At 41.3% G+C, this 13416-nt stretch overlaps 2 protein-coding genes across 4 annotated transcripts in view; one reads left to right on the top strand and one right to left on the bottom strand.

Moving 5' to 3' along the window:
* POLR3A (RNA polymerase III subunit A) overlaps positions 1–5748 on the bottom strand; it is a 32708-nt gene extending 26960 nt beyond the window's left edge. For both annotated transcript variants that reach the window (XM_058810118.1, XM_058810119.1), the window contains exons 1-6: positions 5585–5748; positions 4552–4687; positions 3863–4000; positions 3176–3347; positions 1826–1980; positions 651–890 (exon numbers count right to left, since the gene is read on the bottom strand). In XM_058810118.1, the coding sequence (XP_058666101.1) occupies positions 651–890; positions 1826–1980; positions 3176–3347; positions 3863–4000; positions 4552–4687; positions 5585–5628 (885 nt within the window). In that variant the 5' untranslated portion in view covers positions 5629–5748. The remainder of the gene's footprint in view (positions 1–650; positions 891–1825; positions 1981–3175; positions 3348–3862; positions 4001–4551; positions 4688–5584) is intronic.
* A 469-nt stretch (positions 5749–6217) lies between these two features.
* RPS24 (ribosomal protein S24) lies at positions 6218–12939 on the top strand. Of its 2 annotated transcripts, XM_058810288.1 has the most exons (7): positions 6218–6351; positions 7655–7720; positions 8267–8476; positions 8907–9017; positions 9864–9880; positions 11963–11998; positions 12844–12939. In XM_058810288.1, the coding sequence occupies exons 1-5, from the start codon at positions 6349–6351 to the stop codon at positions 9867–9869; spliced, it is 396 nt and encodes a 131-aa protein (XP_058666271.1). In that variant the 5' UTR covers positions 6218–6348; the 3' UTR covers positions 9870–9880; positions 11963–11998; positions 12844–12939. The 2 variants fall into 2 exon arrangements, with proteins under 2 accessions (XP_058666271.1, XP_058666272.1); XM_058810289.1 differs by lacking the exon at positions 9864–9880.
* Positions 12940–13416: the final 477 nt, after the last annotated feature.

The raw sequence follows: 13416 nt of genomic DNA, 5'->3' as shown, positions 1-13416 counted from the left end.
CATTTTTCCCAATCAACTTAAGCTAATATAACTTAACTGACAGGAAAATCAGTAGTTAATAGTTTTTTCATCACGGAAGAATTAGCATTCAATTCATTTTGTCTGCCTGACAAAGGAACAGTTTTGCCAAGTGTGAAAAGTATTATTCTGGTAGAAGCCCTCTCCTAAGCAAATGATAAAATGTCAAATCATCTTTTAGTCTCAATTTGACGGCTATGCTAAATGAAACCCGATTTCTCAAGATCAGATGGTGGAATAAATAAAGCACAAAAATGTAAGAAAAGAGGAAGGTCTACAAGAAAAAAATCAAACCCAAATCAATAGGTGTAATATTTTCATTGTAAGTAACTATGCAAAAAGTGTGACAGTCATGGGAGAGGGAAAAAAAAGAAAATATTAAAAAAAAGTAAATGGATCAGAGCTGAAATGAAAAAGCATTTCTCATAAGAACCCAGCAGACCTTCAGCAGGTCCTACACTGCAAGCAGCCACTCAGCCAGTCCCATCTGAAGTAAGCTGCTCCTGTCTCTCAGTAAAATGCCCATCATAGAAATACAGCACCAGACTGTAAGCACTAAACCCATCTGCTATATTCAATTCCACACAAATCCTTCTGAAGGCAGCAGTCTCAGAGGGTGAAGGCTGACTCACCTTTTTTATCACATCATTGAGGAAAATGATCTCTGTCAGTTTCATTGTCAAATCATCCTCATTGGTGCCAGACTTCAAATCGCTCACCACAGAGGGTCTGATACACAGTGGAGGCACCAGGAGCCGTGTGAGGATCAGATCTGAAGGTTTACCTGCTTGTGGGTTCATTAGAAGTAGAGGGATGTCTTCCACTGGGATTCTTTTAAAGAGGTTCAATACTACCAAAGGATTCAAGTTTTCCTACAAAATCCATTGGGAAAATGGGGAGAAGAAGCCATCGTATCAAGTTCCAATACCTCCCTCCTCCCCTTACTTTATTGATGCTCAGAAATAGCCATTTTCAAAGGCAAATACAGAACTATTCATGCAAACAAAACTATGTTTTGGTTTATTTATTCTGAACCAATGTTTTTAGCATCTCAAATGTTAGCTTGCTACATATTCTTTCCTTCCATTTTTCCCCTGTATCTGTATGTTTACTTCCTAGTGTGTTGCTCTGTTGTCTCAAGAGTTAATGGAGACTATCTCACTGTCAATAGAGAAAGCAACTCAATTAATATCCTACAACAAACTTACAGTACATTGCATTCATTTTATTAGTAAAAAATCACATGATCACAGTACTACCTAGATATTTCTCTCATCTTAGTACATCTACTGCTGTGTTCATTACTTTTTCCATCCAAGTATGTACCTGGAGATTTTTCCAGCTTGCTAAGAGCAGAAGGAAACAAAACTGAATACAATGAACAGCTAATGAAACAAATAGCAAATGAAGTCTGCTCTTTCTCAACATTAAGAACTTCTGAAGAAAAAAATGCTTGCATTGGAATTAATACCTGTCTTACAGTAAACCTATATATACATGCAAACTTTATATGGACCTGTGTTTCTTCTTCCTGTTCTAGTTTATAGAAGCACAACACACTAAGAACATTACTTTATTTACAGGCAGATGATGGTGTACCAGAACATGCTAATATACTAAATTTCTCATTTTAGGAAATTAACATTATTGCACTGGATACAAACATTCTTCATCCATCTTTTGATATACAAAATTCTTGGGTCATCACAAGACTTGAGCTGATACATTGCAAGGCTTTAAGAAGTTTTATTTCATGCACAAAAAAAGAGCAAAATATGTAGGTAAATAATAAAATAATAAAATTCACCTGAGCTCTTCCCAGTAAGGGCTCCACTTCTTTGTTATATTCAATGGCAGTTTCAAAGGACTGGAGAAAAGTAGATACTACTGGATCTACAACTTTCTTATTTGTCTTGTACTTTTCATGTATTATCTTCAACAAACCACACTTCTTCACAGTTCCTGCAAGGAATTAAATATAGATTGCCTTGGGATTTTATTTCAAAAAAAACAAAAACACCACCAAAACTTAAGTAAGTTACAGTTCTAAAACATGCTAAACCTTCAGCGAACATAAGAAAAAATTAAAACTTTATCAGCATTATTAACCAGCTTCCTAAACTCAGACCAATAAAAGGACAATCAAGTTATACCTTTTTATATGGATGGCTTGGTATTACCTACATGATGGTGCAGCCTCTGAGGCTGAAAGTAGGTGGTTTAGCCCACACCTTTAATTCAGCTTCATCTCATTCACAGCAGATATTTTTAAAGTAGAAGTTTCCACACTAAAAACAGGATTAAGAAGTGCCATTTAGGTATCTTACCAGTATCTTCTGAAGTAATTTTGGAAGTGAATTACCACAAAAATCTGATAAATATTTCCATGTCACGCAGCTAACATGATTCATGAAACTTCCACAGACAAATCCAAATGCTCAATTTGTTTCACTGAAGTATTCTGACCCATCATGTAACTTCTCTAAATGCCTACTGTTTATGCCCCCTATGTGTAGACAGGGCACCTATGATAAAACAGTTCTACTTTTATTGAGTTGCTTAACATTTCAGCAAAGAACCAACAATTTTCATGAGTTAGAAGTTAGGTTATGGATTAACCATCTACTATAAACCTGTAATAGACCAATTCCTTAAACAGCAGTAGCAGGTGATCAGTGTAAATGAAAAAAAAACAAGACCTATTTCGAAAACCACATACAAACTCTTACAAAAATACTCTGCCCTGAAGAAGGAATAATCTTAAGGTAATTTACTTCAGTGATGAAAAATGATGCTCACTCAAAATTACAAATGCTATCAATGCTTCTATATGAACATATTCATCATTGCCAATAGCTCCCAATATTTTAAAAAACACATTAAAAGGGGTGTTTTTGTCATGACTGAAGTATCAAATATTGGTTACAACATGAAACATGAAATACTACAAGCAACTAGGAAAATGTCAGTATCCACACAAACGAGGTTAAAAAGGATGTGCCTGGCTCTAAAAATGCAATTACCTGTTTCTTAATGAAGGCCAGAGAGAACACCCACTAGCTGTGCAATGAACAAACATATTCAAGATTTGGATCCTACCACAAGGTGAAAACCACCAGAGCAGATAACATCACAAACTGCTCATGCTGATACTCACCATTAAAGGCCCCACAGTAGGGACAAGTGTTTTTCTTTCGGCACTTCTCAGACACTTTCTTTTTCAGCCCTCTCTTCTGAAGATATGTAAGGCCAGGTCGTTTTAGGTAATCTAAAAACTGCTTTTTTTCTTCCACTGACAGCATGATGCGGCAACAGGTTTTGCAGATCATCTTAAAGGTAAACGTGTATAAACACAGTTATTTCAGAGACACATTCAGAGATGTAACCTCTTGAACTACAGCTTAAGTTCTTCAACACAGTGCATTTCTTTGAATGATATAGCACTGTCTTGATTAGAAGACCAAATCACATACTGGAATATACACTAACAAGCACATGAGAAAAATACAGTCAATAAGGCAAATAATTAGCTAAGCTCTGCAGGGCATTAAATCCATATAAAGCAAACAGAGCTTTGATTTACTTGGATGTTCTGAAAGCCAAATTATCCTACATATATTTAATTCAAACTGCAGAAAAATAATAGAATTTTGCAATCTGAGATTACATAGAACATCACTAAGACTGGTCTTTAAATACATGTATTTTACAAAAGAAAATGTACACAAACATAGGTTCCTAATGCAACCTTATTTTGGCCTTCTCAACTACTTTCAAGCATCATCTTTACTGAAAATGTCCTTTTTTAGACCAGAAACTGACAGGAAATCACGATCATGTTTACCTGTAAGATGCCTATCACAGCTTTGAAGTACCCAACGTGAAAGCATGGTAGTTCTAAGTCAATGTACCCATAATGCCCTAAGCAGTCAGCCAGACTTTTGCCACAGGTTTCACAGGGACGGTCTTTTTCACTGGTTCCCTTTGGGAGAAAGACAACACACATGCAGAGAAAAAGTTAGCTGTAACTGATAGGATAGATACAGAACACAGCAGTTTATAAACTCGCCAGGAATCCTAGTAGCAAAGCCACTCCTTTTCCCCAGCATCAGAAGCACAGCAATAGCATTACAGTCACTCAGACCCTTAAGAAAAATGGCTTTTACACACAGCCCCTTGCTGACAACAATGACCTGGACTTGGGCAGCTCTTACAAATTATTTACAGACTGTTACTTAGAATTATTTACAGATTACTACAATCTACACTGTGGCATTTGGATGACACATGCCTCTGGGTATCCCAGCAGTTTGGGAGAAAAGTAACTTACTTCCTGCCTCAAGAGAATGCATTCCTGCCCACCAAAACAGTAAAAATAGTAACTGGCATTGCAACTAACAGTCTATGAAATTCAAGTAAAGACTCATTTGAACTTACTTTGGACAAACATTATGTTTCAGTGACCCCAACCTTTTTTTAACCACTTGAGCAACTCCCCAGAAAGAGATTGGAAAACCAAAGAAAGGTCCTCACCATGCGATGGTCCAGCACTCCATACTGCAGCGGAGAGTGATGGTTGTCCTGACTATACAAATTCTTGCTGACCACCTGAATGTGAGCTTGCTGACGCATCTCTTCCGGAGACTTCATGCCAAAACAGATGTGGCTACTGGGATAGGAAATTTCAAATATATGTATGGGTACATACACATAGGCATATAGATATATATACACACACGCAAAACTACTTATAATGACAAACACACCTACATGCAAGTTATCACAGAAACAACTGGGTTGAAAAAGACCTCAGAGATCACTGAACCCAACCTATAACCAAACACCACCTTGTCAATTAGACCACAGCACTGAGTGCCACATCTGAGCTTTCCTTAAACACTTCCAGGGACAGCGACTCCACCCCTCGCCGGGCAAACTATTCAATGCTTCAACATCCCTCTGTGACAACGTTCTCTCTCATTCCCAATCTAAACCTTCCCTAGTGCAACTTAAGGCACTCTCATTCAGTCACTGGTTGCCTGGGAGAAGAAAACAATTCCTAGCTGGCAACAGCCTCCTTTCAGGTGGCTTTAAAAAAGAGATAAACTCTGCCCCCTAAGCCTCCTCTTCTCCAAGCAGAACACCACAGCTCCCTCAGACGCTCCCCCCTAGGGCTGGTGTTCTTTCAGCAGCCTCGCTGCCCTTCTTAGGACCCCAAAGCATTCTAAAACAATGCACAGGTAGCTAGGTTGAGTCAAAACATTGCTGAAACAGGATCTTTTCAAATAACTATAAAAAATAAAGCTGCTTTACGGTGAGTTGGTGGTTTTTATCTGAGGGACTTATCGACCTTCCGGGGCATCCCCCTAGCTGGGCACAGGCACAGTCACCCATGTGGGAGAGCCCAGCCTGCGGCAGCGCTCCGATGAGCGGAGCGGCCGTGTCACGAGCTGCTCACCACGGCCCTCCACACCAACGCTCTGCCAGCTTCGGCTACAGCGGTTCTGTCCCCCACAACTCTGCCGCTCCTCGCCACAGCCCGCGGGCACCGCACGACCCCACTCACATTTTCTTGGCCACATCGGTCTCCCTGAACTGCTCCTTCACCATCGCGGCGGCTACAGCGGGGCCCGGGCGGCTGCACGCAGGGCCTGGGCCGGGGCGGTCAGCGCGGCTTCCGCCCGCAGCGCCCCCTGCCGGCACCGGGGGACACCTCCCCGGAGGGAACCTGCTCAGTGCGCAGCGAAGAAACTGCTCTCCGTGTTCAGGGGGAACTTCCCGAGCATCGCCGGCACACCGCCCCTTGGCCTATTAGCCAGCACCACGGAGCTGAGCCCAGCCCCGCTCTCTGACACCCCTGCTTTCCTATACACACGAATGAGGCTCTCTGTCAGCTATCTCTTCCCGAGGCTAAAAAAGCCCAACTCCCGGAGCCCCAAGCAACTTCCCAACCGGGCTGCGCCGCCACATTCAGTCCGTGGTTCTGCGTGTCCCCACAGCAGCCCTAGGTCACCAGCTGCGAGAGCCCCAGCGCGCACGGCCCGACAACAGGGACAGCACACAGCGGGGCTGAGCTCGGCCAACAGCGCTAGGCGGCACACAGGAAGTTCACCCTTTCCCTATCAGGACATTACGCGCTTTCTGCGACCGGCTTTATAGGGCACACGAAAGCCACGCCCATCGCTATTTCGGGCCAGGACCGACGCTAAAAAGGGCGGCGCCACGCTCAGTTCTACAACTGGTAGAAGCACGTCTGTGCCTCTTTATAATTGGCCTGGGAGGGGTTGTCGATCTCTTTCTCTTCCGGTCGCAGGAACGGCAGTGGCAGCCATGGTGAGTGCCTGGTTTGAGCCGCGCCATCCGCCCTATACCGGCGCCATCCGTGCCTCGCCGCGCCCCCGCACCGCCGCGCTCTGCCGGCCCGGCCCGCCCGCACCCGCCCGCGGGGGTATGGCGGACACCGAGCCCCGGCTCCTGTGGCTGGGCCGCCGCGCGTCCGTGCCTGCCGGCAGCAGCGAGCTGCGGGGTGAGGGCGGTGCTGCGGGTTGGGCCGCTCTGTGTCCGTACTGTGATAACGAAGCACCCGTGTGCTGCCGCTCTCTGGGTGCTGCCGTGGGTCGCATTCGCGATTATTGCGGCTGTTCCTCTCTGGAAGCCTTGTGGAAGCAGTGATGTGCAGGGTTTTTAGAGAAACTTGTACATTGTGTCAGGAAGAACATAGCTGGCAGCTCGAGGGAGCTGATCTCTTTTCTCAGCCGTGGTGCGGCTGTACCTGGAGAGGAATGTCCAGTTTTGGGCTTCTCAGTCCAGGACAGACATGAAGGTCCTGGAGCGGTTCCAGTGAAAGGGGACTGGAGCATTTCTCTTGTGAAGAAAGGCTGAGAGAGCTGAACGTCTTCAGCACAAGAAGAGGTGATGGAAAGGCTGCCTTATCAGTGTTTGGAGGAGGGTATCAGAGGATGCAGCCAGACTCTGTTTATTGGTGCCAGGCAGTAGTACTCGAGCCCAGGTGATTTGACGTGAGGATTAGGAAGAGTTTCTTTACTATTGTAGTGCATGGTTAATCATTCTGTTCTGTATGCTTACTTCCCTTTCACCCTGTGCTTTACCCCCACCCACTTCATGTTCTTACTTTGAGGTCTGGTGCTAACACACCAAGTGCCATGCTGAGCATGTAGTTTACTGAAAAAACTGGCTAAGCTTTTCTGGACCTACTGACCTGTTTTTCTTTTCAAGCAAGAACATCCAGGAATCTTGGGTGCTCCCTTGTGCTTAGAGGTGGGAAGCCATAGAGGCAGTAACATTTGGGCTTAGGAGGAAGCTTCTGTTGTATTGTTAGAGTACTTGGGATTGAAATCCATGTCTTTTACTGAAAGCTGCGTCAGCTTTTCATGGTAGTGAAGGTGTGTCTGTTGCTGTTCTGTTTGGACACTGGGGATGAGTTTGTCAGTTTCTCGCTGTATTTATTAATTCAAGGTGTTTTCTGTGGCCCAAGACAAGCCCACTTACATTGTGAGGTCACTGTCAATATCTGAGGCTCCTAAACCTTGTGGTAGTGTGCATTATTTGTGCTCATATTCAGCTTCTGTTGCATTTGTAGCTATTGTTTTGTTTTATTGCATGTTTTCTTTTGCAGAATGACACAGTGACCATCCGAACCAGGAAGTTCATGACCAACAGACTTCTGCAGCGCAAGCAGATGGTAAAAGACTACAGAAAATTGCATTTATTTTTTTGGTGGTTCTGGGCTGGAAGAAGGTTTAGCTGCTATAAATATGGGGCCCTTAAAATCTCTGGGGTTCTTAAATAAGAAATTGTAAGAGCGTATGGGTTTAAATGTGTTGATGTATGCTCAAGGTAAATTGTGATGGTGGAGTTGTACCAGCTTGTGACTGGATGTTGAGGAAAATTTCTGCACCAAAAGCAGAAAGCATTGGAGTAGGCTCCTCTGGGAAGTGGTTAAAACATCTTCTCTGGAGGTATTTAAATGACATGTAGATGTAGCACTTGAGAACATGGCTTAGTGACATTGGATCTATTGTTGGATTTAATAATTTTAAAGGTATTTTTCAGTTGAAATAACTCAGTGAAGCAAGAAACTTCTGAATGCTTTTGTGTCAAATGAATTATAGCTTGTGCTCCTCAAGTGTCTTAGTTTAAATGCTGAGCTCATGGTGTGACTGTAGCACCTGGTGGGGCTGTGTACTGGACATTGACCTTTTATCAAATTGTTTAAATTCTTTCGTAGGTCATTGATGTTCTTCATCCTGGAAAGGCCACAGTCCCCAAAACAGAAATCAGGGAAAAGCTGGCAAAAATGTACAAGACAACCCCTGATGTAATTTTCGTCTTTGGCTTCAGAACTCACTTTGGTGGTGGCAAGACAACTGGTTTTGGCATGATCTATGATTCCCTGGACTATGCAAAGAAAAACGAACCCAAGCACAGGCTTGCCAGGGTATGTTGTTTTCTCATGTCTGGGAAGCAGGATTTGCATGTGTAAAAACTCAGGTTTTGTAAAGTACAGTTGTATGAGAGCTCGTAAAATAGCACATGTTAACTTCTGCATTTGCAAAATAGGCCAAGTGTGTTTTTATTCTCTATTGCTAGGGAATTGGGAAGGCAAAACTGATAATACCAGAGGTGTTTAGCAGTAACTTTTAACAAAGCTATATTTGGAGTATAAAATAAGCATAAGAAATGGGGCTGATCCATGTGCCTCTTCAATGTTTATGTTCTATGTTGAATCATTCATTAGTTAATGATCTCACTACTTAGTTAATATTTCATATGTAAACTTTGTTTGAACATTTCAGAAATTCTAGAACTATTAAAGAGTCGTTAGTAGAGAAACAATGTTAAAAGCAACTTTCAACTGTTTTGAATAGCACGGCTTGTATGAAAAGAAGAAGACTTCCAGGAAGCAGCGAAAAGAGCGTAAGAACAGAATGAAGAAAGTCAGGGGCACAGCCAAGGCAAATGTTGGTGCTGGCAAGAAGGTAGGATGAGCATATCTTTTAAGGCAGAGTGAGCATATGCTATTGAAATGTTGATTATGAGTTCTACAACAGAATAACATTGTTTTTCTTCCATTTTTTCACCTGTTCTACTGGATAACAGAAGGTAAACTCTGTGTTGTATAGCTTGTCATCAGCTCAGTAGCTTAGTTTTGCTCCTCACTGCTGCCAGCCTAGCTGATATGACATGAAACAATGCTTCCTAAATTACTGTTTCCTCTGTGTCACTGTTAAACTTCATCAATCTAACAGTGTTGCTCTAATCACATAACTCAGTCTCGCAATACACACTTGAGATAATCTTAACACTTGTTAATCAGGCTGCCTAAACCCCTAATGCTTACTCCACCAAGTTAGTGTTGGTATGGTGTTCCTTACCCAGGTAAGTTTGTTAAGGATGTGTGGTGTAGGCAGTGAGGACAGTGTGTAAGAAAGATAAGGTAGAATGCCTTGGGGTTTGAGGGACTGATGCCCAAGGTGGTGGAGTCTTCCTCTGGTGAGGCTAGACTGATAGAGCCCCCTGGGCTGTGGCTGTGACCTGATAAAGGCAGGTTAGGGGGAGGCAGACCTCTTCCATCATGAAACAGAATCAAAGCTGAGGAACAGGTTGGGTGGGAAGCCAGTCACTTTCCCTCACAGTGTTCTATCTTCTGATAAAAATTGAATAAGCTGTGCAGGCCAGTGAGGTTTTTTTCAGGTGTTTTAACAAGGGGAGAGAGGGTAATGGGTTGTGATGCTTAGTTCTGTAGCTGTGAAAATATCTTGCTATCTTGAACTGTAGTAATCTTCACTTTTGCTTTTTCCTTCATTCTTGGAACTCTCCATCAGAAATGAAGTATCTGCAGGTACTGGAAATGAGCATGGATTTGGTGCCTGAATTACACATCACTGAAATGTGTCTATTCTTTTAATGGAAGCACTGTACTGCCTTGTATGCATGTTTGATTTGAACTTACATCTGTCATGTGAGGGTTCACTTAATGACATAATGAATTTTATTTGTGTGACACGGAAGTAAAATTTGGCTACTAGCAAACCAGACCTTTTGAAATTAGTGAATCAGCTTTATAATAATTCCCAGTGAGAATAAATGCAAGTAACTCAATGTTGTTGACTTGAGACATGGGATCAGTCACCACAGGATCTGATTCAAAGTAGTACAGTGCACTTGCATGTGTAACCTGACCATTGTGTGAAAGTAGTGGTGTACGTGAAAGCTAAGTCACATCACACCTGCTACGTTTGAGATGGTGCTTGGAAGTGGCACAGTTGTCAGCATTAAACTTTATTTACTGTTGCCCAGCAGTGTTCCAAGTTAACATACAAATTACAGTGGAATTGGAAATCTCAGTGAAATTACATTTTGTAGTTAGTGGATGTGAAGTTGTTGTTACCCCTGGGTGGAAAGGAACAAGTGTTACTGACAGTTAGTAGATCAGGGAACTACTTTGCTGGAAAACATTAGGAGCCTTTTTCCTTTGTGCTTTAATGCTGTTTTAATCATGAAGTCCTACAATGGTTTATGGCACAAAATTAGCATTTGATATAGTAGTAACACCAAATATTACTACTAGTAGTAAAACCTAATGTTAGACACTTCTGTCAGTGCCAAAGGAGCCATTTCATATTGCACCAGTCCCAGTAGTATGGAGGAACTTTTTCTTTTAAGATTTTTGCACCTGAAGGTAGCTGGTTTTGAGTGTTAATGAAAAGTGAACAAATGACTCACTTGAATTATTAATGGCGTCCAGTTCATAGAAGCTCCTAAAGCATACCAGCAGTTTAGAAATTGAAGGCAAGGATTGTGCCTTGTAGCAGTTACATGGGAGATGGGACTTCTGTATCAAGTACTTGTCAAACTAACGTGTAGTCTTAGTGGTAGGCAAACTGTGCTTTTGATTAGAGATATTTTGATGTCTTTTAAAATGATCTTTCAGTTGATGAGTATGCATGGGTTAGATTTGACTTGTTTACCAGATTTGCTAATCTTTGTGTTGTCACTTAAGATGAATTATTTTGTTCATTTCCCAAACAACGTACTTGAACAGAATTCTGTGCTGCATTATAGAAAACCATTTGTGAAATACACTGAGCTTTGTCTTCAGAAATGCATGTTCAGAGATCATGATGTGGTATGGTTCATCATCCTTATCACAGCTGTGTGGAAGAATTTTTAATAGGAGCCCTGGAACACATTTCTGAGTCCACCTACAGAATCTGTGAGAATTATTTTACCTTGTAAATGTGTCAGTACTTGATTCTGAGAAATATTTAGGCAATTGTATATTCTAAAAGTTACATATGATGTAGTCATGAAAAAATCAGACATAACTTAACAAGACATCAGCATAGTTTTCTTTGATGCTTCTTTTAACTTCTCACTCCTTTAGCATTCCCATTTTATTTTCCCTGCAGTTTCAAGAGAAGCATTTTCAAATATTTTGTGTTACTTAATACATTCTTTGGCTCTAGAGCTGGCTGAGCTTGCTAAAATTGGGAACAAGAATATGTGGATGTGCTTCACCTGGTCTTTGCATTTAAAATAGTGATACTGAAATGCCAAATAATCTCCTCTCTCCCTTAAATGTCACAGCTGTAGCTGTGACAGCCTTTGACAGGTGGGGCTGTCAAACAGAAGTGTGGATGGGTAAGCACTTGGAAGCCATTGTGGCCTGTAGGTGTAATTGAACAGGCAGTTGCATTCTGAGCATTAGTTGAACTCTAAATAGCTGTTGAGTTTAAGGGAGTGAGTGAAGTCTAAGTCTTCTGTCTCTGCAGTAGTCACAACTTCGAGGGTTTCCTATCACATTTTAATGTGGTTAATTGAAAACAGTACATGAATGTCAGTAAAAACCCTCAAAGCTCAGTTTTCTACAGTAGTAGAATTTAGATAAAATTGTTACTAATTGATGCTTTCTCTTTTTCAGTAAATGAACATTCTTCAGGTGGAAAACAGATAACAGGTATGCCTTCAGAATGCTTTGTAAGGGCAGCCATTCAGCAGTGCAGTCATTATGATAACAACTCTGAGGTTTATTTTTGCAAAGACTGTGGTACCTGTGCAGACATAGAACCCAGTGCAAGAGTTTAAGGCTAAGAATATTTACAAACCACTTTTGCACTTACTACTGAGTTGGTATCTTATGTGACTTGACTTGCATGAAATACCTGATCAGTATAAAGACTGAAATAGTACATTAGGTACTTCAGATTTACTGTTAGCACAGTTGCTGATTCTTTAGTGTTACTGTTTTTCATTTGTAGGTATGCTAAAGAGGATAGATGTTTGGGTTTTATTGTCTAAAAGAGATTGAAGTAGCATGATAGCTATGTTTGGAAGAGATGTATGTTGCTTTCTTACAGGTATTCATTTTGAGGTAAATACTTACAAACAGGATGCTCTTACAGACAAGTCAGACTACATTTTTATATCTTTGCTGCAGTAACCTAAGTGCTGTGGTCAATGACTGCTCCAGAAAAAAACTGGTTTTATTACAAATGGTCTGAGTGACTCAGTTGGAAGGAACTTAAACATTAAACAGTCTGTCTGGGAGCTGATATAGTGAGTGTAATGTCTTAAACGGAAATCTGTCAAAGCAGTTGTAGCTTGGTGATCTCTTCTGCAAAATTGCTATAATTTAGGCTCATTTATTGCCATGGCAGTGCTGGGAAATTTTGAGCTTTATGCTCTTACAAGAAGAGCAGGGTGGTTCACCTTACTTATTTGGGAAACAGTCTTTCAGGCTTTATAAAAGCACAAGTGTAAAAATTGTTTTTGTGTGTTAATGATCTGTTTTTTCCTTTACAGGCAGCATCATTCTATGAAGAAATAGAGAATGAATAACTCTGGAAAGCAGAGAATGCTCATCTGAATTTAACATCAATAAATTCTGTCAATAAAATACTGGTTTGCCTTTTAATTTTGATCCAAAAGCTACCATTTTGTAATGTTTGAGAAATTCATTATAGGTGTATGGTTTGCACTGGATTAAAATCTGTTCATAATTAAACAAGTCTTGTTTTGAGTATCAATTTAAAGTGAACCATAGCATCCTACAGGTAGTAGTAGGAGCTAATTCCAAGCAGGTAGTGTTGGAGGTAGGCATGGTCTTGTTCAAACTGTGTTTGCAAAGTCCTTTTGTTTGGCTGCCTGTTTTATATAGACCTCTAGAACATAGAGCAAGGGAGAACCAAACATGTGCACAGAGACACTCAGAGCTGCCTACTTCCACAGTTAAGATTTTGGCTAATGAAGGCATTAGGAAGGATTTGTCTTGTGTCCCTGAGTTATCAGGACAGGCTCTGCTGTCTGTCTCTGGCCTGTAAGCTGTGTGTCAGCTTAATTCTCCTAATAACGCCTAATTTTTGATCTGATAGTGTT

This window comes from Ammospiza caudacuta, chromosome 9, assembly GCF_027887145.1.
Source record: "Ammospiza caudacuta isolate bAmmCau1 chromosome 9, bAmmCau1.pri, whole genome shotgun sequence".
In the NCBI taxonomy this organism is placed as follows: Eukaryota; Metazoa; Chordata; class Aves; order Passeriformes; family Passerellidae; genus Ammospiza; species Ammospiza caudacuta.
Note: the sequence above shows the minus strand (reverse complement) of the source record. Positions and strands in the feature narration are given on the sequence as shown.